At 44.2% G+C, this 26,084-nt stretch overlaps 1 protein-coding gene across 2 annotated transcripts in view; it reads right to left on the minus strand.

Annotated features, from left to right (window-relative positions):
• The window catches only part of CACNA1S (calcium voltage-gated channel subunit alpha1 S), a 56,526-nt gene that overhangs the window by 26,200 nt on the left and 4,242 nt on the right, over positions 1-26,084 (minus strand). For both annotated transcript variants that reach the window (XM_028733930.2, XM_028733929.2), the window contains exons 2-23: positions 23,578-23,683; positions 17,978-18,117; positions 16,744-16,877; positions 13,853-14,005; positions 13,394-13,599; positions 12,684-12,787; positions 11,825-11,973; positions 11,503-11,584; positions 10,305-10,465; positions 9,303-9,528; positions 7,977-8,184; positions 7,422-7,542; positions 6,488-6,602; positions 6,225-6,318; positions 5,436-5,505; positions 4,732-4,864; positions 4,044-4,173; positions 3,312-3,371; positions 2,880-2,986; positions 1,583-1,670; positions 1,248-1,355; positions 558-610 (exon numbers count right to left, since the gene is read on the minus strand). In XM_028733930.2, the coding sequence (XP_028589763.2) occupies positions 558-610; positions 1,248-1,355; positions 1,583-1,670; positions 2,880-2,986; positions 3,312-3,371; positions 4,044-4,173; positions 4,732-4,864; positions 5,436-5,505; positions 6,225-6,318; positions 6,488-6,602; positions 7,422-7,542; positions 7,977-8,184; positions 9,303-9,528; positions 10,305-10,465; positions 11,503-11,584; positions 11,825-11,973; positions 12,684-12,787; positions 13,394-13,599; positions 13,853-14,005; positions 16,744-16,877; positions 17,978-18,117; positions 23,578-23,683 (2,748 nt within the window). The remainder of the gene's footprint in view (positions 1-557; positions 611-1,247; positions 1,356-1,582; positions 1,671-2,879; positions 2,987-3,311; positions 3,372-4,043; positions 4,174-4,731; positions 4,865-5,435; positions 5,506-6,224; positions 6,319-6,487; positions 6,603-7,421; positions 7,543-7,976; positions 8,185-9,302; positions 9,529-10,304; positions 10,466-11,502; positions 11,585-11,824; positions 11,974-12,683; positions 12,788-13,393; positions 13,600-13,852; positions 14,006-16,743; positions 16,878-17,977; positions 18,118-23,577; positions 23,684-26,084) is intronic.

Raw genomic sequence — 26,084 nt, forward strand, 5'->3', positions numbered from 1 at the left:
GAGCCTGCACCTTCTGTTAATTCGTATTAGACTACAGTACAGTTCTATGCAGGTCTACTTGGAAGCAAGTTCCACTGAGTTAAGTTAAGGATTGTAGCCTAACATTTCGCCAATGCTGAGATAGTCACTCAACGGCAGTCACTACAGCAAAAAAGGAACTTGCTCAAGTTGCGTAAGACTGATCCAATGAATCCCAGGCTGGCTCATCCCCTCCTTGGCCCTAGAACATCCTGTCTGGGGCTTGCCACTGGCTGCCACTGCTGGGGAACCCACTGGTGGTACTTCTGTCTGCTCACACATTTGGTGAGTGGAAGATGGAGTACTGCACCAGCAGAGTAACGGAGGAGTCACTCTGCAGAGGGACACTGGCAGAGGCTGGCAGGGCTGGATGGAGGGACACCACCCACCCACCGACCCCAGCCTGGCACAATGGGGTGTTCCCCCCCCCCTTTTATTGCTCTCTTAACACAAAAACTACTCTGGCCCGCAGCTTCCCGTCATACTGCAATTATAGTGTCCCAGGCTGCAGAAGACTATGACGCATAACCAAGGCTTACCTGCATTCTTCTGCAGTGATCTTGGTTGAATCTGTACAGCTAAAGAACTTCCCCTACATTTAAAACAGAGATCAAAAGTTATAGGGATTGTTGGTATTTGGCTGTTTCCCAAATATGGCCTCAACAGTCCTGAGAGTACTGAAAAGTGAATGTTTCCAGCTACACAAAAGCCCGGGCCCAGTTTTTACTGTTGAAGGAGAGGAGACAATAATTCATGGCAGTTTCCCATTGCTGACTGGCAAACCATGTGGGAGTTGTATTGAAAGGGAATAAGATTTTGCAAGTGACTTACACATTGACTGTGAGGAAACTGCAGTGATGTTATTAGCTTCCTTGAGGTATGTATTGACAGGCTGCAGTGGCGCCATGTTGCACCCAAGATTGAGAGGGCCCGTTGTGCGTCATGTGTGTGTGTGTGACGTCACACACTTAGACCATCATCTGGTTAGGTTTGGGGGATTGAATATGCTTTTTTAAAGGAAGGTTACACATCGCAGAAGGACCTGAGGGTGACCAGACCAAACGGAAGGTATTGGGCCAGGCGAGACAAATGAGAATGGTTAATTCAGTATAGTGGCCCTGAATTGGTTATCTCTGGCAGCAAGCTATCCCTGTTTATATAAACAAGCTTTTACAAACTCATGGACTCAAACAGTGTGGAAGTTCATTCTATCTAGGAAAGACTGTCACCTTGAAGAGCTGCACCCCAATGCAGGCAAACATGAACTGTAGCAAGGCACTGACAAGCACAATGTTGCCGATGGTCTTGATAGCCACAAAAACACACTGTACTACATGCTAGAGAGAGAAAGAGAGAGAGGTTGGTTAGATTTTATTTGTCCATTGCTCACTGTGATTTTTCTGAATAACTGCGGTCCAGCAAAATATAAGTAGAGATTGCTTTGCCTGGTTCATGCATACATTTCAATGCATGCTGCTGGCTTAGAGAGGTCGTCACATTTCCCTTACTATCCCTGATTTCTGGGTTATCCAGAAGAGGAAAACATTCCTGCAACCCCACTCACCTTCAGCCCCTTTGCTCTGTTAATGGCTCTCAGTGGTCGCAGTACTCTGAGCACCCTGAGGATTTTCACTACTGAGATGGCACTGGACCTGTGGCAGAAAATGAAGAAAATGTTACAGTGGGAACTCTTATTGTGCTTATGTTACATGGATTCTGCCCTGCCTACAAAGAATGACTATGGCTTTTTGATTATATCTAGTGATTGAATGGGGCATTCCATGGTTGGGACTGCGAACCAGAGAATGCTGTAGGACTGCCTTGCTTCAGAGAATTCTTCAGAAGGCAAAACTGCATTGCCCTAGTTTTCCTGATTATAATGCTAGCACTTCTGAACCATTTTCTAACATTCCTTTCACAATGCAGTACCTCTTGTGTTATGGAACGATGGCTTTTTGATAGATGTACGCTAAATTTAATTCACATCTGTGAGTGTGGAGTGACACAACAACAAAAAATCACTGGGCGATGTCACTACTCCCCCACCCCTTCCGCACATGTGTGCTTCTGTTCTCCCATGATTCCCCCATGAAAACAGCAGGAAATAACTGTATGCTTGTACACCGTCCCAAATTTCCTCACTTTACTCCCAACTCTAGTTGGTACAACCAGCCACAGTAAACTACAGAACCAAAGAGCCTTTGAACAAGGGTGAGGGGACCATCGGAGGAAAAAGGCAGACCTTTGCAGCAACTAAGACTTTCACAACCCAGTCAGTAGGATCAAACTACAGGAGCTGATTGTACCTCCACTTCTCATACCGATGCAGTGGGGTGAAGGATAACTGTTTGACTCTCAGAGCACACCCACACCACAGACCTAAACTGGTTTAACAGTCAATCCCTTTTTCCGGGGCACTCTGGGGATTGTAGCTCTGTGAGGGGGATAGAAATCTCTTAACAATTCCTGGTACTCTCAAGAAACTGCAGTCTACAGAAAACTTTGGAGAAAACAGTTAAAGTGGTATAAAATCAATGCAAATGTATAGTGTGGGTGAGGCCTCAGTATGTTGACTGATAATAATGGCTGTGAATATTTGTTGCTTTGGGAGCAGAGCTCACCACACTTCATGGAGCTCCTAATTTTCAGGGTCTGAGAGACGGTCAGCTTCTCATTACAATGTTTTCCCTTATATTTCAGGGTGTTTCTTACTACTCTATGGTCACACAGATACATCCCTCATATCCCACAGTTGCTGCCAAAGACACAAGGAGAATGTTAACCCCTATCCTACTTCCCTCAGAGTTGGCCCTACCACAGATCGATGAAACCCAGGCCTGTTCTTCCATCACAATGCTTACTCAAATCCCATGGAGATAAGAGAGACAGCCACAACGAGCAAGTCCAGGATGTTGAAATAGTTGCGGCAGAAGGATCCCTTGTGTAGGATAGCACCATAAGTAGTCATCTGTGGGGAGCAGGAAGACTCAGTTAGGCCCAGTTTTTGTATTACTTTGAGGATACTTCTCTCAGCAGCCTAATTCTGTAAATCATTGGATCTGTGGATGTTGACTGCTGTGTTCAGGATGAAGCAGTTGTCTGAGAATGAGCACTTCATTATAAGCACAGAGTTGGCAAGCTTGAATTTGATGCCTGCTATCTGTACAGGTGGTTAACTATTCAGATTGCCAAATCAGCACAATGGAAAAAAGATGAATAAGTAAACATTGGCGATTTCCAGTCCCATTTTATGATTCCATTGGAATTCCACAACATCTCTAAGTGTGACTCACCTTTAGAACGATTTCCACTGTGAACACAGAAGTGAAGCCAATGTCAAAATATCCTAGAATCTGGAGATAAAAACAAGCAAAGAAACAGGATGCTATTTTTGTCAGTGCAACTCAATTGCTATATACACAAACATGTCTTTTAGCAAATTTGCTGGGTTCTGGAATGAGAACTATAGAAGAAATATTATCTGAATATTGATTAACAGAATCTCCTATTTCTTTAAGCTCATTTTGCAGTCTCCAGGTAGTCCCAGCTAAACCAGCATGAACAGTACTCTGATTTCCAAAAACAAATGATTGCAGAAATGTTTTTGGTTATCCCCAAGAAAACCTGTTTTTCCTCTACATATTATTTTAGTTTGCAAATACATTTAGCCAAGAATACTTTTAACTTTTTACTAGTTGCCCATTATCTTCTGCTTTTAAAATAATTGCTTCTTATTGGTTGTATGATATGATTGGCTCCATCCTTATTGAGTTTCATGAAGAGATGACTTTTTAATAAAGACTTTGGGTCAGAATGACACTCTTTGGCTTTCTGCAATTTATGCATGAAAACCAGTCACTTATTTTCATCTACAGCTTCCTTTTGTTGCCTTTTGCATGTTGTTTCAATTTCATACCAAGTAGTTTTCACCAAGAGGCAATTACAATGGATGCAGGGCTTTTGTAAGTCACTCTGGACCACCCACTGGTACCTTGCCAGTAGCTCAAGGAAGCCTATCTAGTCACCTTATTCCTGAAGGACTCGGCCCGTAATGGATCCTCAGCTGCCAGTGAGACGCTGCTGAGAAGAATGAAGAGGAGGATGAAGTTGGTGAACCAGGTGGCATTCACAATCCGGTGGCACAGTACACGGATCCTGAAGAGGACAATTTCGGGAAAGAAAGGGAAGGTCATATTCTGCTTAAGCAAAAGAGTTCATAGTACAAAGGGCACCCAATGGGGAATTATACTGTTCATCAATGTGCTGGCAGAAAGTGCACATGTGATGTTTCTATCCCCCTCAGAGTACATTTGGAATATGGGCACTCTACCAATTTGTAGAGCAGAATTGTTGAGTGAATTGAGCCTGTGTTTATGTGGGTTCTTGGACAACCTAGTCCATAACATTACTAAAGGAATTACTACTTTACGGTCCTTTCACTGCCAAACTGCAGCGTTTTTACAGCTGTGGTGCTAGTTTAATAACCATTCAAGGAAAGTCTGAAGACCAAGAGGATAGTTTGAATTGAAGGCATCTGCCTATACTGATGTCTTTGCCGAGGTTAAGCAAGCCTGGCCAGGAAGGAATTTGTACCTGGTGGCAAATATTCCCGGTTAGATCGTCTTCATATCTGAATTCCTAGCCAGATCAGAAACCTAATCAGTTTCTGTCGTGTGCCTAGGTAAGAGAGAGAGAGGAAGGAGTAAGGCCTACTTGTTGGTTGGGCTAAAGATGAAGAATGAGCTGGCTTCGGGCATGGGCACTGCCTTCTCCTTCAACTGCAGCTCTGCCAGAGGACGTGGTCGAGGACTCAGTGGAATTTCAGGCTCATCTTCTTCATCGTCACCTGCAGGGCACACAGTCGGTCACTGAAAAGCTTCATGCAGAGGCGCTACATGCACAGCCAAAAGGTTCACTCATTTCTAGACTTGCTATTAAGCTGAAATATAAGCATCAGAGTATCTCAACATCCCTAAGGGGCGCGGATGGCGCTGTGGGTTAAACCACAGAGCCTAGGACTTGCCAATCAGAAGGTCGACGGTTCGAATCCCCGCGACGGGGTGATCTCCCGTTGCTCGGTCCCTGCTCCTGCCAACCTAGCAGTTCAAAAGCACGTCAAAGTGCAAGTAGATAAATAGGTACTGCTCCGGCGGGAAGGTAAACGGCGTTTTCGTGCGCTGCTCTGGTTTGCCAGAAGTGGCTTGGTCATGCTGGCCACATGACCCGGAAGCTGTATGCCGGCTGCCTCAGCCAATAAAGCGAGATGAGCACCACAACCCCAGAGTTGGTCACGATTGGACCTAATGGTCAGGGGTCCCTTTACCTTTACCTCAACATCCCAACACAGCATTAAGTCAGTTCAGCCCAGAATTCTCTTCATTCCTGTGGTAGGAATGAAAGAGACAAACCTTCCTTACCTGGGAAGTCAGCGGAGGGATAAGGGTCCTTGATCTCATTGACATTTGATTCAAACTCATCCACCTTCAACTGAACAGAAGAAATAAAAATGAAAGGAAGCTCAGCAGCGTAGGCAAGCTCACTCGGATACAGTTTCTAGGCATGCTCTGAAAACCTTCCTGTTTCAGAAGACTGATTTCTGCTGGTCTATTTAAAATGACATTGCTTTTATTGTATTGTTTATTCTTAACCATTTTAAAAATTTATGTTTATACTGTCTCTATCGTACAGTGTTTTGTGGGAGCTTTTTTTTTTTTAAGAACCTAAACAAAAAAATAAAACAAAAGAAGGCACTTGTTGCTGTCACCCATGGGGGAGACATTCCATTCAGTCTGCATTGAAAGGTGAATCTACCTAAATCACACTCTCTGTGGGGAGAAATGCAGTGATCCGTTGAAATCTTTCCGAATTTCGCAACACAGTTCCCCAGCCAAGAAATGTGTACAGAAATGCACACACTAGCGTGAAGTGTGCATAAAAATGCATATATTAATTAAATAACATCAAAAATGAATTCTATTGGGGAAAATGGATTTGCAAGAATGTGTTTTTTTTAGATAAACTTGCATAGAAAATTCACAGGAGAAATTCGTAACACAATGCTGATGAATTTTCATGAGGACTTTTAAAATATAAATTTGCAGACTGATGTGGAAATGTGGGGAACTGAACTCTGGATTGGAAAAGGGACAAAATGGAGAGAAAGCAATATTGACTGATTCACCCGCTCCTAGTCACCCCTGGCTGACCTTGGCTGTGGTGGGCATTCCTTCTCCCTTGGCTTTCTGTTCCAGCTTCTTAGCCAGCAACTGCTTTTCCTCTTCTGACTTCTCCGGGTAACCTCTAGAGTGAAGAACCAAGAAAGCAAGAGGAGAGGGAAGTGAAGCCAAGGGGAAGCTATTATTGGGGGGGGGGGGAGGCAACACCTTACAGTTCAGCCAAGCCCCCTGTTGGGTCCCAGATGAGAACCCAGAAGTAGATATTGTCATGGCCACCAGGAGGCAAAACTGACCGGCCCATTTTCCTTTTCTTCCTCTCTTCAGCTTTGGCTTTCTGGGCAGAGGTCAAAGTTTCAGCTTCAGCAAGGTTGTCCACGGCAATAGCCAAGAAAACATTGAGCAAGATATCTGGGTTGTGGGGAGCAAGGCTAAGGAATTATACAGTGTGAGTTTAGGTAATATAAACCTGAAGCCCTGAGCAATTTGCATCCAGGATATCCAAAGGACTCCCTGAGCCCTTCTATCCAAGCTTGATCACTGAGATCAAGAAATGCTGTTGGTTGTTCCCCATGTTTTAGAAGCTTGACTGGCTTCAGCAAGAAGTTGGGCATTTAGTATCCTATGCTATGAAGTACTCTTCCAGCACAGATTTGGCAGGCACCCTCATTTCTGACCTTCAGATGGCTCTTGAACACTATGTCAACAGGCCTATTTAATGTTTTGATTGTTTAAGGTGAGCTAGTCACTTTTATGATCATTACATATTGTTTTATCTCTTTTGTACATGTGGTTGTACACTGCCCTGATATTTGACATGAGGGATGGTCTCTATATTTATAAATAAATAAGACTTAAGAGCATGTTCTTAATAAGCTAATAATCCTAATAATGGGGTACAGCTTCCCATACCATTCAGTTTGGCAGGTAGAGCAGAATGAAAAGTGCAGGAAGCAGTCAGAAGAAATGGGAACCTCATTTCAGAAATGAGGATCCTGGTGTGCAGATTGTGTACTGGTCCTCATAGCCACATGCACACACCCATCTACTGCGTGGACAGAAAACGGACCAACATGAAATGCTGTTACCATGAAAAGCTGTGAGAAATACTTACATTGCATCTTATGGTGATGTTGAAAAATGAATACATGAGAATTCAGTGGATAAGAGCTTTTATCTGACTCTATGAATAGAGGACTCCATCCCCCTAATGGGGCAAAGAAAGGATACAATTCCCACAGACAAAGAGAACAATGAAGTAAATGCAGACCAGCACACCAGGGTAGACTGGCCCTCCATAAGCCATTATGCCATTGTACATAACAGAAGTCCAGTCTTCCCCAGTCAGGACCTAGAAGTAGACGAGAGAGATTTTAGCAGCAACAGGGTATCCTGAGCACAGCCATTGTATGAGGCCTGGCTTCTCCAACCTGGTGCCCTCCAAATGTTGTTGGATATCTGGTCCCATCAATCCCAGCCAGTATGGCCAATGGTCAGGGGTAATGGGAGTTGTTGTCCAACAACATTTGGAGGACAACAGGTTGGGGAAGACTGCATTAGGTTCTCATCTGAGTTTGAAGACCTCTTCTTTAAAGACCCTTTTCTCACGCCCCATTGTCCAAAAAGTCTATGCGTTCCCAAAGTTCAGACAATATCCCACAATTCACAGATTCCTATTTCCCCCATTGGTCACCCATTTTCTGCCAGAACTTAGTACAGAAGACAACAATTGTCACCTACAAAACCCTGCCCTTAAACTGGCTTATTAAAACCCCCAAGTTGTACCTGAAAGACAGTGATGAGAGCCTGAGGGAAGTTATCAAAGGTGCTGCGCCGTATCACTGTATCATCAAAGTCAAACCTCCCTCCAAAAAGTTGCATCCCTAATAGGGCAAAGATGGTCATGAAGAGGAAGAGGAGAGTGAGGAGGGAGATGATGGAGCGCACCGAGTTCAGCAGAGATGCCACTAAGTTGTTCAGAGAGGTCCAATACCTAGAGAGGGACACCAGCGTTATGTGCACACCTATGTGAAGATGCTAAGATACTTGCAGATCAAGGAGCCAAGCTTTGAAGTGCAGCTTTCTAGCTAACGACAGAGAATATAAATCATCCTAATGACTAACTAACTAAAACTAGTTATAATCTCATGGCTGCCATCTTGAATGCAGTTGAGCATGTGCAGCCACATCCAATAGGGCAACAAACTCAATTTATTTATTTGCTTTTTTCACCCGCTCTTCATCCAAGAAGTGATGCCAAGGTGGGGTATGCCAAAGACCAAACAAAGACTACAGCAGCTCAAATAAAGGCATTAAAACAATATAGCATCGATCTGTATACGAGACATACTCTTGGCTGTATTAAGTACAGCTGCTCAGTGTGCTCAGTTGCAATCGGCAGGGAGATTGCTATGACTGGATGACTCCATCTTCTGTTCTGCCATCTAATCTAGCTTGGTACCTAACATGACTAGTTCCCAGGATTAGAGAAGCTATTTTCAAACATCATAGTTCATCCAAGGGAAAGTTTGACAAATCACTGCTCTCCACTACAGATACGTAGGCAGAGAACAGGGGGCAGATTTAATCAATTTGTTCAGCCTCACTCAGAGACACCAGGAGATGAAATCTCACATCTTCTTTTACTTTGTAGAGATGGACTTGAGGCAGGTAGCACACGGTGGTCACATGCACACCAGATATTTAAAGCACAGTGATACCACTTTAACAGTCATGGCTCCCCCCAAAGAATCCTGGGAACTGCAGTTCGTTAAAGGTGCTGAGAGTTGTTAGGAGACCCCTTGCAGAACTAGTTCCCAGCACCCTTAACAAACTACAGCTCCCAGAATTTTGGGGGTGGGGTAGGGTTTAACATGACTGTTAAAGTGCTATGGGAGTGCTTTAAATGTATTGTGCGGATGTGACCAACACTATGGCCACCAAATGAATACACAGGATCTCTGCCAGATAGTACGAGAGATGCATCTAGTCTAGCATTATGTTTCCAAAACTAGCTGGATGCTTCTGTTCCGCTTTCAAGCCTCCTGCATCTCACCAGGATGGCAAAGGTTCTGGAAGCCAAGTCCTATGAGAAATGGTTGGCATACTCACTTAGTTATTTTGAAGAGCCTCAGCAGGCGAATGCACCGCAAAACAGAGATGCCCAGGGGTGACATGGAGGTAATTTCCACCAGTATGATCTCTAGGATGCCAGTGCACACCACAAGGCAATCAAAGCGGTTGAAGATTGACATGAAGTACTGTCGGAAGCCCAGGGCATACATCTTAAGAATCATCTCTATCGTGAAGAGGGCCAGAAGCACCCGGTTGGCAATATCTGTAAGCAGAATGATGAATGGACCAGATCTCCTCTGACCACAAGGAGCCCAATTCCTCTTCAGAGAGAGAGAGCATGAGGGTTGGGAGGAAGAAGTGGAGGTGGGAAGTCCAGAATTACTTCCTTCACTCTACTCAGCTCTCCTCTGCTGGGAAATAGTGCTTCCACTTGCAGAAGCCAGCTAACAGAAGTTGTTAAGAGTGCATGCAAGAACCAAGCTACCCGTTACATGTAGCGGGTGTATAATGTTAGGGGTTTGCAGGGGGAGGGGGGTAGCCTGTATGCTGAGACCCTTCTAATTCCTAAACACAGCACATTTGAAAATCTAAGGTAGGGTTGAAACTTCTTGATAATGGCCCTCTAAATATGGGTTGTTAAGGTAGCAGGTAAGGAAATAACTGAGCAAAGTTCTTGCTGCTCTTGCATTTTGAATAACATTTTCCAATTTCCAATTTAAATATATATACCAATATACTTCCTGTCCCATGTTCCCCTGCAGTCTGTACAGTTTTCCCTTTGACTTTTGCCTTTCACACCTTAGAATCAACCTTTTACATTATGGTTAGGGCTAAACTATATTATATGCAGTTGCTGCTTGAGGCAAGAAGGAAGTATATTGGTATGGGAACATGTTTGGCATGGGGTTAAAGAGGGACTAGGGCACTGAGAAGCAGAAAGGAGGATCAAGCAAGGAAGTTTAGGATTGAGAGCATCACGGCACCACCCCCTGTTAATCAGAACCTTCAAAGTTCCCTTAAACAGAGTGCCCAACTCACCTTGAGCCTTGGTCAGCCAATCAGGTTGTTGGTGATGCTCAGTAGCTATTGAGATGGTGTTCAACGCGATAATCAAGAGGACAAACCAATAGAAAAACCTGGACTTAACCAGTTCGCGGCATTTCCTGCGGAGAAGACGGTTCGATCGCCGCCAGTGTCGACTAGAGAAAAAGGAGAGAGTTAAAACCAGAATGGTGGCAGGTGAACCCCTGAATATGGCTTCAGAACCCTACCTATTCTTAGTTTTCACTTGCTCTAGCACCCGTGTTGAGAATTTCACAGGACTTTTGAAAAGCATCTCTCTTACTAATATGCTCGTTGTGGTGCAGCACTAAAGCAGGCCTGCAAAACACAACGTTCACCTTCTTCCCTGGGTATCTGGTTGGTGGCACAACAGATAGATGGGGCTGCAGGGAGAAAATGCTTCCAACTCTATGATATACCCGCCAACATTTCTCTGATGAAAATAGGGACATCCTATTCAATTATTATTATTATTATTATTATTATTATTATTATTATTATTATACTATTTATATCCCACCCATCTGACTGAGTTGCCACTCTGGGTTGCTTCCAACATATATAAAAACATAATAAACATTAAAAATTTCCCCATACAGGATTGCCTTCAAATGGCTCATGGGTAGGATAATTCCATAACCTCCAAAATTTCTCCAATAAAACAGGGACATCCTACCATACCCTCGAACATTTCTCTGATGAAAATAGGGATGTCCTAAAGAAAAGCGGGACGTTCTAGGATCAAATCAGAAACTGGGACGGCTTTTGCAAATCTGGGAAGTTCCTGGAAAATAGGGACACTTGGAGGGTCTGCCATGGTTCTTTGACTCTACAGTGTAAAAACACAAAGGGGTCTCAATCCTTCATTTACTCAATTGACAGAGATGATCTGACTGATACTGGACATCTCTGGCTTTGGGATTTAACGAGCACTGCATTAAAGAGATAGAGTGAGAGAGATTGCTATGGAGTGCAGAAAGGTCCAACATGGGAAATATTTTGATTTTTTAAAAATGAAAACTCACATTTCCAAAGATATTGGGGGGGGGGGAGAATATTTGAAAAAAGATGTGAAAGTGATGCTCACAGCAAGATTTGAGAGCTTTGGGGCTCTTGCACTACAGCAGGACATGAGCATGTTTGGATTGCCATGCATGATATGCATGCTACTTACAAAAACAAAATCCATTTATTCATGCCCTCAATCTCATACAGGCTCTCTGTCTCTGAGCCACCTTCGTCTGATGGCATCATTCCTGTGAAAGATGAAGAAAGGTAAAAAACCTGTTGTGTTATTTACAAAACCATTATCATCAAACGCTACGTAGCTCTGTAACTTTGCCCAGGCCTTCGATTTTCCTTCCTGCTTCCTAATCTCCTTTTCTCTCAGACTACATTTCCCAGCAAGCACTGCTCTCAGCCCTATTGATTCTAAGCAGTATCATCAACAGGCCAGAATAAACAAAACCAAAACAACAATCAAAAAAGCTTAGTACCTTCTCCACGTGTCCGGTCACTATCCATGACTTCTGCATGGGTGATCCAGTCCATGTAGCCTTTCATGTCTTCCTCCAACTGCTGCTTCTCCCTCAGTTTCTGGAAGGTACCCCGTGATTTGGCTTTCTCACGCTCTTTGGTGAATTCCCTGGGTGGGAAACTCAGATGAGAACTTGTATGGCATAGTGATGGGTCAGGGAGTCGGTCCTGAGTTCAAGTCTCGCTCAGTAGTGACTTGGTGGTTTCAGTCAAGCCACTAGCTCTGTGCTTTAAACACACACACACACACACACACACACACACACACACACACACACCTGCTAGAATCTGGACCTAATTAAAGTGTCCTACATTACAAGGTGAGGGTTAGAAGGATTACTAAGATAATAGCCTGGTTTGCACATCGTGTTAAGCCATACTTAATGTTTTACTGTGGTTCAACATGAAAGAGCAGTGTGCTGGTTCATATTGCTGAAAAGTCCCTGCTTTGCTCCACCCCTGCTCCTGGCAGTGCCATGCTTGCGAAGTGTCCCCAGCTAGTCCAATATGTTGCAAGCAGAGCAACATGCAACTGCTTGAGTGTACTCTATCCATGCTGCACCACAATATGTGCTCATATGTCTATGATGTCCCTTTCAGGCCCTAGCATTCTATTGATGCATCAGGTCTGGCAGTGGGAAATGGAGCTACTGGAATATGGGACAAAGGAAAGGAAGCTTTCATGCATTTTCCCAGCAACATAAAAAAGTCATCATTTCCTCATAGGACTTAAACTGTTTTAAGTCACATTCAGGACAGACTGCCCTGTTGATGCTGCTGAGAGAGTAGATAGCATACCACATGCTATGAGCTGCTTACCCACTGAGCACACCCAGGATCAGATTAAGGATAAAAAACGACCCAAGTAAGATGAGGCTGACAAAGTAGATCCAGGGCCATTCATTCCCAATGGCATCATTTACCTAAGGCAGAACAGAAATGTGATGATAATGATTTGTAAGGTGGTCCATATACATGACACTCTGGAAATCTTCTACTCTCTGGGGAAAGGGCTGGAGAAGCAACCATGACAAATCTGGGTGTAGACCATGACTCACCCATCATACCTTCTTTTCCACTAAACAAAAACAAAAAATATAAAAACCTGGGAGACCTGGTGGGTAAACTAAAGGTGAGGATGTGGACCCCTCCTAGATTTCCTGCAGTATCAGTTTTGACAAATTATTTCTTGTTTGAGTCAGTGCTAATTTCAAAGGTATGTTGCTCACACTAAGTGAATGTTTATGAGGTTCCAAATATCTTATACTTTTGGGGACTCCTCGAACTGGAGCCCACACTTTAAGGATCTTCTAGAACTTGATGTCTAGCCTGTGCAGACAGGTGCCCTAACTAGGGGAATGCTCTGCATGTGGGGTGACCAATTCACTGAAACAACAGTGTCATTCTGTAGTGAGCGAGTCCACTACCCGGGAGATGACATGACTACATGCCCATAGTTCCTCATCCCTTACATTATGCAAAAGAGCCCTACATTATCTTCCTCCCTTCCCGCCCAAAGCTTAGCCTACCCAGTAGAGGACTTCAGTCCAGCTTTCCATGGAGATACACTGGTAGACAGTCAGCATAGAAAATCCAAAGTTATCAAAGTGGGTGATGCCATAGTTGGGTCCTGGCCAATAGCCCCTGCACTCTGAACCAGGAATAGTGCAGCGGCGCCCATGGCCTGAATTTGTACATGGAGATGGTTTTTCATTTTCCACGGTTGCAATGATATCTAAGGAAGGAAACAAAGGGACAAATGTGAGGCTCTGTCAGGGTACCTTGTGTTCACTGTTATCTGTCTACTTTCCCCGGTTCTAATGGAAGCAGTTTCAGAGGATGCAGCAGGCTTCTCGTTTGCATCTACTTCCTGTTTATGCAAGAGCACAAAAGGCAGATCTTTTGCCTCATAGATGTAGCTCAAGGTGATGCCCCAGACCCTTCCTTGCAGCTTTATAAATTATGAGCAGATCAACTGCACCCCCTACCTGTTCCATTGTAGTAGCAGGTCTTGTGCATTTTGCCCTTGAAGAGCTCCTGCCCCATAATGGCATAGATGACAAGCATGAAGACAACAAGCACAGCAATGTGGATCAGGGGCAACGTCGCCTTGACGATTGAGTTCAGTACCACTTGCAGACCTGTAAGAGGAAGGAAGAGAGCCAGCTGTTCATACCATCTTTATTCTATTGACTGCATTGGAGATGGGGAACCTGTGGTCCTCCAGATGCTGTTAGACTCCAACTCCAATCAGCTAAACTAGCATGGCCAGTGGTGAGGAATGGTGGGAGTTGGAGTCCAACAGCATCCGAAGGGCCATAAGTTTCGCACCCTTGCACTACATATTTCTGCTTTCCAGTTGCTGCCATATACTGTCATATGATCCCATCTACAATTTAACCTTCTAACCTCATGAGCATTGACCTGCATTTCATAAGGGAGATGTGGTGACTTCTACAAGACAGTGCAATAAATAAACAGTGGTGCTATGAACATAGCAACAAACTATGAACATAGCAACAAACCCGGTGGGGGGCAGGGCTTGTGCTATTTTTCGGTTTTCCCCAGTTTTACAGCTGGGTGGGTAGTTGAATCTTCCTTTGGCAATGGTCATGGGACAAAACTTCCACCACACTTGGGGAATTTATTAGTAGGCACTTGTCAGGGACTGGGCAGAGGAGGAATGGTGGAGACCTTCTTCCTATCCTGACCCTTCCAGTGAGGAGGAAGAGGAAGACAGTATAGATTTACAACAGGGGCTTGAGGGAGGTCACAGCTCAGAGGCAGTTGAGGGGGAAAGCTGGGAAATCATGGGAGAGCCAGAACCACTGGCGGAGGAAGAGGAGTGGGGGGGGAGTGCACCCCCCCCAGCAGCATGATCCCGGTGGGGTGCCGTTGTGGCTGCCCCCCACCCACACTGGGGGCCACACCCCCGCAGGTGGCGTGCCATGCCCCCAGGATGTGCACCACACCTCTGTGGGCGGCGTGCCACGCCCACAGGATGTGCACCACGCCCCTGTGGGCAGCGCGCCATGCCCCGGGATGCGTGCCAGCCCCTCCCCCACCTGCTCTCCGCCCCCCTGGTGCAGGAGCATGAAGCTCCACCACTGGCCAGAACAACACCCAGCTGACACGTTGTCATTAGAAAGCATTCCAGACCCTCCATCTCCCAGAACCCAGCGAGCCTTAAAAGTAGGAGAGCAAAGAGCTCAAAGACAGAAGGCACGTAGCAGCACCCGTAGAGGAGACGATGAGAATGACGAATGAGGTAGTGGGAGAGACGGTGAGGTGGAGATTCACTACGGACAATGCCATTATCCAAGAGGCTGGGTTCTATAGCCTCTCTTTGTAAAGAATGAAATAAAAAAAGGACAGTAAGAAACTTTTCCTTTGTCTTTATACTTTCCCGGGCAACCAGCCAGGAGCTGCTGACAGCATCCTGACAGCACTGGGCACAGGTTATGGCATATGGCACAAACAGCTGTATCCTTCAACACCTCACTGCCACTGCCCCATCAGCACCTGCCATCTGAGGCAGAATCCTAGCTTTGCCTCATGGTAGGACTGGCCCTACCTGGGAGAAGTTTCCAACTGCTATACCCTTTCCGTAGCAACAAGGCTGCTCTTTTCTTTCAGGAGGAAGCAGAGACTAAAGTCAGACTCATGGCGCTGCTGCTCTTGAAGATGAGGAAGAGAGAACAGAATGCTAAAAACACTTTCAGCCTCCCATTCACTTTTAAAAGGTAAAGGTAAAGGTACCCCTGCCCGTACGGGCCAGTCTTGACAGACTCTAGGGTTGTGCGCCCATCTCACTCTATAGGCCGGGGGCCAGCGCTGTCCGGAGACACTTCCGGGTCACGTGGCCAGCGTGACATCGCTGCTCTGGCGAGCCAGAGCCGCACACGGAAACGCCGTTTACCTTCCCGCTAGTAAGCGGTCCCTATTTATCTACTTGCACACGGGAGTGCTTTCGAACTGCTAGGTTGGCAGGCGCTGGGACCGAGCAACGGGAGCGCACCCCGCCGCGGGGATTCGAACCGCCGACCTTTCGATCGGCAAGCCCTAGGCGCTGAGGCTTTTACCCACAGCGCCACCCGCTTTTACCTTTTATCACTTTTACCACTTTTAGCTGATGTCAAATAATGTGCACAAAGTTAGTGTCACAGGCAAACTGCATTATTTTGAATCAGGCTATTGGTTCATCAGTGAATTGGTTAAACAGTATTGTCAACACTGGGTGGCAGCAGCTCTTCAGGTTTTTCAGAGAGGAATCTTTCCTAGCCCTTCACAGAGGTACCAGAGATTGAACCTCGGCGTTCAAAGCATGTATTCTACCACTGAGCCACAGCCCTCCTTTTGGTGAAGCAAATAACACAGAAGTTCTTGCCATCGTAGTCAATGCTCTCCATGAATCAACAAATTGAGCCTTTAGTGTTTGTCAGTTACCTAGACTCAATTACTGTTTGGGTTGGCCATATCTGTTCTCTCTTCCAAGGCTACCTCACTGCCCCCATGAGTGTTTGGATGTGATTAAATACTTTTCAAACTTTTTGAGGGCCAACCTGCAGGTGTCACCTGTTCTAGTTACTTGGCATAGCCTGTTACAGTTTCCTGCTCCTCACCCCAAACAATTTAACATAAGAACATAATCCATTTTTATTTCTTGTTTCTCTGATTATCAATGGAGTCATGGATAGTCAATGGGGTGCTCTCTGGATGTTGTTAGATTCCAACTCCAGTCAGCCTCAGTGATGGCTGCAGTCCAATGATATCTGGAAGATATCTGGCTACCCCTGGCTTAAGGGAGTTGTGTCCAGTCATCATTGTTCTAGCCTTCTGCCTGCATCCACTCATCTAACCCAAAGGACATTTCACCCACTTGGTACTCCTGACACCAGGCGTAGGGGCCGCAGCACCCGAAAGGCTCTCAGGGCTTTGACATCAAAGCCACCCTGCCCACTGAGAAGGGCGCTTTCTATTACGCTGACTCTCTCCAGGATCACTGTGAAGACTCTACAAGACAATGGACAAAGAAAATGGTGAACAAGGGACAGGAGTATGGTGGGAACTATGCAGATGCAGCAAGAGGCAAATAACGAATTAAAGGGAAAGTTTTTAGACACCTCCCCACGATGTTCCCAGGAGAAAAGGAAGCTTGGCTCCTATGGCTTCTGCAGCCACAGTGTGCATGTTGCAGCTGTTGCATGGAGGCTACTTTTAAATCACTCCACATAGATTGAGTCCAGTGGGAAAGCTCTGCGGTAGAATGACAAAAATAAAATAAAAAATAGCCTGATTTGCACACTGTGGGGCGCTGCACAAAAACAGCTCGCCACATCAGCAAGGGCAGTATAGGCCAATATGTGTCATGGTTGAACCTCACCGCATTTCTGTGCTATATTAACTGGGTGATGCAGAAAAATACTAACTTCATCACCTCGCTTCTCTGTAGCACACTGATTAGTAACTGAGCAGGCAAAACTGTATATTCTGGGTTAAAAGTCCTGCTCTGCTCTAAGCTGGAGTGACTGGTTGGTCTCACAGCTGAATCATAAACTTCAGCAAGTGGTAGCCTCATATGCCTCATACCATACTTTGCTACTTTTATTTGTAAACGTGTATTTATTTTAATGCAGTTTGTACAATGTTTAAAACTCTAAAAAGGAAAAAAAAGCTACAACTTACTGTGCAATCCTCAAAATGCCTATCCAGAAGCAAGCCCCATTATATTGCAGTCCTATAAATGCTTACCAGGGAGCAGTGCTTTTTTTCTGGGGGTAAACAAGGGTGCGCATACCACTAAATATTATGTGAATCTTTGTATTTTTGTCCATTTACTGTATTTATTTTCCCCGATTTGAACTATAAAATGGTGATTTTCTTGAGTCAAAATGAGAGTACCCCTAAACATGGTTGTTGTTGTTGTTTTTTAGGGAAAAAAGCACTGTCAGGGAGTAAGTCCCACTAAAGTCAATGAGACTTACTTCTGAGAAGACATATATATAGGATTATACTGTTAATGTGCTTTTAGCATTTATTTGAATATGTTTAACATAAATTTCTAATGAAATCTAGACATACACACAGACAGAAATAAAACTGAGCTTCTTTACCCCAAAAATACTATTGTGAAATCCAGCACATTCCAGCCATTTCGGAGGTAGGCGTCTGCATGGAATAAAAATCCATAGGCAATTATCTTTAGCAGTGCCTCAATGGCGAATACTGTGAGAAAGAAGTATTCTAGCTTCTCCTGCAAGACAGAGAACGGGAGAGGGAAGATGGGCAAGATTAGTGATATAGATAACAGTCTCAATCAGATCGCCACACTCTAGTTCCCTTCCCTGCAATACTTTGGACCACAGCTCCCATCAGCCAACACATTTCGGCCACAACAGCTCTGCGCTATCTCAAAATTCATCGGAGCAGTTGCATCGTAAATCCATAATTTTCCAGGTATTGCTTGGGTCACAGTGGCATTTCCTCTTCCTTTTATATAGCCTTCCACACTATCAAGTATACCTTGGTTCCTGTTTCCTTTAAAATACTGGGATAGGGAAGCTCAGGCCTGAGGGCCACATGCAACCACCAGGTCACTCTATTTGGCCCTCAGGACTCCCCCCAGCCACACCTCTCACTGGCCTTGCTCTGCACCCCAAGTATTTTTGCCTCCATAGTGTTTTGTCCTTAAAGTCTGTTAGCACCTCTTGCTTGTCTGGATGGAGGATTGAGAGGGATAGAAAGCAGCCTACTGCACAAAGGTAAACTTTACATTCATTGTTCTGCCTGCTTTCACCTCTGACCCCTGTGTCATTGGCATGTAGCCCTCAAAAGGGCGCGCAGAAGACAATGCAGAAAATGGTTCCCCACCACTGATACAGGAAAACACAAATGGCCATTGCTTTTCCCCTAGATCAAGATGAAGGAACAATCCCAAATGCAAGATCCCTTTTATCAACAAACTTTAAAACATATCTTTCAAGTGCTCGGATTGTCCCACCACATCCCAGAATTACAGAAGTCATCCTGGCTTCTGATTTGATCCTAGAATGCCCCATTTCCTCCACCACCCCCTCCAGTGCCGCTAACGAGCTCAGGGAAGAAAATGAACCGGCGCCTGCAGTGGTGTTGCACTCTCACATGAGCTAGCTGACTCACGCGGCAACACGGCATCAAAAGCATGTGTTTTCATCAGAGGGATGTTGGAGGGTGTGTGTGTTTTATGTACATCAAAGGGTCTTAAAGACTAACTGATCCATTGTAAAATAAGCTTTGGCCTTTTGAGGACTAAATAAGATTGTGGGCCTTTTATAATTCTACAGCTTCCTTATTCATCAAATGCTAAGTAACGTGTTGCATACAATGTGATGCCAATTACACAGCCATATAATTGACGTGGGGGTAATTACAAATATGCACGTTAACCAATTACTGAGAACTTTTCACTCAAAGCATGCTGATAGAGTGTAAATCCAATCAGCATGCATACTACTGTGCCTTGATCTTAATTTAAAGCTGGATAAGTCTTGTTATGAAGTAGTTTCCAGGGGGTAGCCATGTTAGTCTGTTGCAGCAAAAACAACAGAAATATTGCAGTACCTGACAGGCTAACAAATCTACAATGCCGTAAGTTTGCCCACTTTGTCAAATGTATTCGTTCATCCACTTTATACATCTGATGAACCGGATTGTAGTCCACAAAAGCTAATGCCATAATACATTTGTTAATTTTTAGGGTATCGCCAGACTCTTTGAAATGTAAGAGTAGTCAATATTAACTAGAAAGCTCAACTAATTATTCAAGATGCTGGGTGGTTTTCAACTAAGTTTAACTTGGAATAGACACATTGAAATGGACTTAAACTTGATGTCCCACTAAGGGCTCGTCCATACTTAACACTTGTCCTGTGCTTTCTAGACATGGGTTTGAGCGGTTTTCTGTTTGCCTCACAGGTTTCCCCCAGGAAAACCTGCCCTTTAGCACTGAATTGGAGCAAATGCGAATCTACAGAAAACCCAATTCACGATTGCTCCCATTTAGCAGTAAAGATCAGATTTCCCCATTTTGCTACAATCTATACAAGATGGATTCATGCTGACAGATTTTTCATGGAAGTGGATACCATATTTTCAGCCAATCATTCTTTTTTGAGTTGCCATCCCATCGGGGGGGGAAATAACAGCTGGCCCTTGCGATGCCACGGCAGCACTTTCCCCCCTGGCGCCGTTGAGCCCGCCCTCACTTAAATATAGTGCACCCACCTCACAGAACACCAGTTACCCGAATTCCTACAAACTACCCCAGATTATCATGTGGGGGACTTGTGTGAGGGAAAACTTAATAATTTGGAGTCTCAGGCAGGATTTGATGAAATAAACAAGAAATATTTTATTAAACATAGGAAGTTCATGACACAAAGTGGGTAAAACATAGGATACTTCAGATTATAATGTTATTTCACTTCAGTTCTTTCTCTGTTGTTGCACAGCTGTTGCCGCTTAATACTTTGGTTCTTAAACAAGGTGGTATTTTCTGTCAGTTACACACCCCTTTGACAACCCTATTCCTGAGGTACTCCAAGTAACAGACCCAAGAGATCACCACACCCCTCTTAACTGGTTTGGGAGTCCTCTCCTTTTGTAGAAGTATTTTTCCCCTCATGACTAGAATGAGTCCTAAGTAGACTGTATTCTCACAGCTTCTACTTCTCCTGGCTCAGCCTCAGCCTCCTAGTTAATTCCTGGCCTAATTTCTCTTACAGGACACCACACACTGTCCTTCACACTAAGCTCAGAGACTCCTTTCTCTGGCTTGTCATATATTCCTCAGAGTGGATGTTTCTACACAGAACCAACTCTCTCTCCTCTCACTCACTATCTCCCAACCTCTATCCCAACCTAATAGACTGTCTCTCCAAATCCTCTCCTTTTCAACTCCCCCTCCTGGAACCCCGCCAATCATAAGATGCTGTTTGTTCACCATTTGCTGGCAGGGAAAAAGAAAAAGTAAACACTTAGTGACCCAACCTGCCCAGCAAAACAAACTTTTCTGTCACGGTCCTCTCTCCCTTTTTTTGGGGGGGGGGTTAATTGCCCCAAAGGTAAGGGCAAATCTGCTCCTCATTTCTCTGCTAAGCCTTGGAGATAATATGACTTGGCTCCCTTCCACAGCATCCCTTTTGCTTTGGCTCTCAAATGGAAGCAATATTAATCTGGTTTTGTGTTTTTATAGGGGGACCAATGGATTCTCTCGCCATCTGGAGTGTCCCTGGACCAGCACTCCATTGAACAACTCTGCATCCCTGCCAGCACTTTATGGCATGGGAAATGTTACCCAGCAAAGGTAAAGACAGAAAGAAACTGGGGCAAAGAAGCTGCAGACTAGCTTTAAAGCCTGGTCCATCCTTCTTGACCTGATTGTTGGCATGGTTACTTTCGCCTGTCACAGCCTAGAATAGTTACTGTGGTTGTACTTTCCTTCTCCCAGCATTCATACCAGAGGCTGCTGTTGCCTTCTTCTCCCTCACAGCTGCAACTGTCCGTCACCCTAAACTCCCCTCAGGGTTGCCAGGGCCCCTTCCCTGTCAGGCTTTGCATGTTTCAGAATGAAGCAGACTGAAATTACCTAGAGCTATTCTTTCTTTATATATTTTGCACTCATTCCCAAGACAAGACCCTTTCAAGTGTCTCTTAACATACAGGCAAGGCTGGTTTCAGGGTTTGAATGACAAGGGGGTGGAGAAGGCCCTTATGTTTTTTGATGGTGCTCTTGGTTTTAGAAGGCTATGGAGGATGGGTGGGCATAATCTGGGTAAAACTGGGGAGAGGCAAGGGTAGGATTTGTGGAGTTCATTAAAGGCCCCCAAGGCCAGTCCTAGACATTTTGCTTCCTCAGATGACACCTGCTCCCCACTCCACATACAGAAGCCAAATAAACACTGGTGATGGGACAGCACTCCCTACAGCACTTGAACTATTAGGTTAGTTCAGGGCACTCAGAAGATGCCATGGGACAAAAGGCTGAAATTAGTAAGGGTAAGTGGCCCAGGAGGAATAGCTGGGGGCTGCAAATGTGCCACCTGCGGCAGGTTACTCACCCTGCCCAATAGTAGGGCCATCCCTGAAGGCCCCCCTCACTTATCCTCCATACTAATTGGCGGTTCTGCTAACACACAGTTCACAATTTGAAACAGCTTCTTACAATAGAACTACTAAATTCCAACTAGCACACGGTTCCTGTTTATTAACTCAGTGGGTCCTAACTGGGCTCTCATGTCTGAGTGATGGGGGGGGCATGTTAGCATGCAACTTGGACAGGTCTCCTTTGCCTTTAATAGCTTGAAGAGCATGGGGAAGTCTGACAAATGCAGCAGGGCTGGTCACTGGAACAGTCTGCTCAGTATTTCCTTGCCTTATATCTTTCTATGAAACAGCAGCTCTATGTTGGATGTCGTTTAGCAATTCCAGTTATTCAGGAAGACATTCCACAGCTGGGAAGCAAATGTTAGCCAGAATACTGAAGCAAATTCCTTTAGAACATGCCCTGAAGAGGTTGAATTATTTCTCTCTTTTTGATATTTTATGGGGGGTGTTACTGTACAGAATCAGTACACAAAATTGTTAAATATTAACAGAAAATTCATATTTTCCTTATGCAACTAGACACAGCATTTAGGAAGGGTGCAAGCAGTCTCTTACACACAAATGTTGCAGACCACATAAAATTATTCCTCTGTAGTACCTATTTCACTAGTAATTACAAAGTATAAAAAGTAAAAACAGCAAATGTCCTTTAAAATGTCTCTCCCCCTCACCCACAAAGAATAGGTCTTTGAATCTGTCTGTGAATCCTGCCCTCCCTAGGCACACTGTCCTTTGCGCAACTAAATTATGCATCAGTGTGTGCAACTAATACATTCTTTCATTCTCATTCTCTCTCTTTCCCCGTTCCCATGTTCTGCTTGATGATTGTCAACTATCACAATATTCAACATTACAGAAGAGGCAAGCTAAGAATATAATGGACTGGGCTTGCTATGGATCAACTTTCTCTTTCAGAGATGCTTCTGAAAATATGGGGATTTGGCATTCACATAGTCCCTGGCAATAAAGGGATAAAAGCCTTCAGCCATATGCAGTTGTATTCCAGATGATCCATCCCTGAAGTTTCCTTCTTATCAGTGAAGCCATGGAGGTCACCTCTCCCAAATGCATTTTGAAGAAATGCAGGGAAAAGACAAATAATATATTTTGGATGTGACATTGTTATGGAAGAAGAGGAATTCCAAAGCATCCCATTCTTGAACAGTAAGGTGGAACTATTTTTATGCTTGTAGACAAAATTTTGAAAATGATTGGGCAGAGAAAACAATTGAATCCCCACACTCTGATCAGAAATGGCCAGGTGAAACTTCCAATGGACAGAAAAATGGCAAGAATGTGGTACACTTCCTTTCCCCTATCTATTGTCCCAAGATGCAGTTGACCAAATATATCTGTGCACAAAACAAGGTCATACAGTAGCTTGAGATTTGAGATTTTGTACATTAAATATTGGGGACAGGGGATGATCTTTCTAATGGTGCCTGTCTGAGCAATTACTATGAAGGTAGCTTGGAGCGTCAGACACTGAAAATAAGTAATGGCTCGAGCCAGGGAGTGAAGCACTCCGAGAGAACAATAGCAAACAGAAATAATAATAGGGATTTCTTACCAGTCTTGTGTTTGCTTTGTTGGTGTCATCTTCAGGCATGGGCACGTAGATCGCCAGTGCAATGCAATTGGCAAAAATGGTCAGCAGGATGATGGTCTCGAAAGGTCTGTGGATGCTTGCTAAAGAAAATCTGGTCACTTAATATTGCAGCATGAACCAGAATAGTTAAAAACCATTTAGAGGGCATTCGTGTTAATAACAAATGTTAATTAAAGAGGATTGGGAAAGGCCATCGCCGATGAGAAGACTGAGCCAAAAGATGTTAAGAAAGAATGATCCTTATGGTGCTGGTCTTAATAATTATTTTATGTAAAATCTCATCTCTTTCTGGTGCTTAAATACAGTGGTACCTCGCAAGACGAATGCCTCGCAAGACAGAAAACTCGCAAGACGAAAGGGTTTTTGGTTTTTTGAGTTGCTTCACAAGACGATTTTCCCTATGGGCTTGCTTCGCAAGACGGAAACGTCTTGCAAGTTTGTTTCCTTTTTCTTAAAACTGTTAATACAGTTGCGACTTGACTTCGAGGAGCAACTCATAGCACGCGGTGTGGTAGCCTTTTTTGAGGTTTTTGAAGACTTTGGTGATTTTTGAAGCTTTTCCAAAACTTTTCCGAAACCGTGCTTCGCAAGACGAAAAAATCGCAAGACGAAAAAACTCGCGGAACGAATTAATTTCGTCTTGCGAGGCACCACTGTATATACCCTTTAAAATTACACATCACATTGTCCCACTAAGTTCCAGGTGTCTTAGAACACCAAGCATGTCAGATATCATAGAATGCAGCCACAGGTGTGCTGGAATCTTAAGTAGTAGTAAGGCAATGTTTTGCAAAAATATTTTCCCAGTTCTGCTGAAAACAGCAACATCACAAAAAGGGGATGGGAGGGAAATTCAATTCAGTTAACATTTAAAGGTGAACCTACCTAATATACACTCTCTGAAATAATATGTGAAATGACCCACAACCATCCTTTGAAATTCACACTTCTTTTAAATTAGCCATGCAATTCTACAGCCAAGTAATGTGTACAAAAATCCAGGTACTAGGGTAAAATAGGCACAAAAATGCATATATTAGTGAAAATAACAAAATGTGTATTTGGTATGCAATATGGCGTACAAAAATGTGCATATTAGGAGAAATTTGCATTAAAATGCAGGTGGTTTTTTAAAAGGACCTTTTTAAAATAAATAAATCGCAAACTGATGCAAAAATGTGGAGAACTGAAAAATGAGAAAAATGAGAAACTGAGAGAAACCAAAATGGACAGAATCATCCAGACTGTATCTAGCCATGATTGATTATTTTCTGGGTGCAGTACAGTTTACAAGGTGCCCAGAGTAGTTCTGAGGGCATGTAAGGTTGTTGGAGATGTGTATTAAATGTCACTTGATGCAAGCTAAGCTCTCCCTCTGTCCGCCTCTCTCTCTCTCTCTCTCTCTCTCAATGTGTGTGTGTGTGTGTGTGTGTGTGTGTGTGTGTGTGTGTGTATGGATCTTCTTCCCTGTTTGTGGTGATCGATCCCTTGACCTTCCCAGTGAGGAAATGTTTCTTCTCCCTCCCCTATACCCCAGAGGCGTAAGAACCCACTCAATCCTCTCACCTTCAAAGTTATACTAGTCCCAGCATGCTGCAGTTTGTATGTGTACAAAGGGTAGGTACAAAAATGGAACAAACCCAGACTTTAATGCCATGAGTGAGCGTGGTAAGGTGAGGCTTGGTGGTTGAAGTAGAACAACAAGGAGTTCTTGGAAATCAAGCTGCATGTACAGTATTTAAAATGCAAAACTTTTTTTAAATGCAAAACTGTACACGCTCAGAGCATTTATCCTTTCCCCTCCTTGCCAGGTCTGGAAAACTGTTGTTTGTTTGTTGCCTTAACATATCAGAAACACAGAAGCAGTCATAAAGTTGGAATGGTGGTGTGGGAATATCAGCCCCTCCAAGTATCCCAATTTTCCAGGGACATCCCTAATTTAGAGAAGCTGTCCTGGTTTCTGATTTGATCTCAGAATGTCCCACTTTTCCTTAGGATGTCCCTATGTTCACTGGAGAAATGTAGGAGGGTATGGAGTTATCTGACCCCCGAGCTGTCTGAAGGCAATCCTGTATAGGGGAGTTTTTGCAATGTTTCATGTTTTATTATGTTTTTATATATGTTTGCAGCTGCCCAGAGTGGTTGGAGCAACCCAATAAGATGTGTGGGGTATAAAAAGCGAAATTATCATTACAGAATGGGACGTCCCTATTTTCATCCGACAAATGTTGGAGGGTGTGGAATAGAAGGTGAATTTAAACTGTGTGCTTCACATCTGAAGCAATATGTAGGACCACCTAAAGCCCCTCCCCACTCCCAAGACTATTATGCCCAGGGTCTGAAATTATCTAGCTGCACCACTGAGAGGAAACAACTATAGTGGCTATGATGATAAGAAACGGCCGTGCATCAGCTATTAAGGCTGCAATCATGAGGTGGTGGTGAAATATGAAGGCAGTTCAACCACT

The sequence above is a fragment of the Podarcis muralis genome, chromosome 5, assembly GCF_964188315.1.
Source record: "Podarcis muralis chromosome 5, rPodMur119.hap1.1, whole genome shotgun sequence".
Lineage (NCBI taxonomy): Eukaryota > Metazoa > Chordata > Lepidosauria > Squamata > Lacertidae > Podarcis > Podarcis muralis.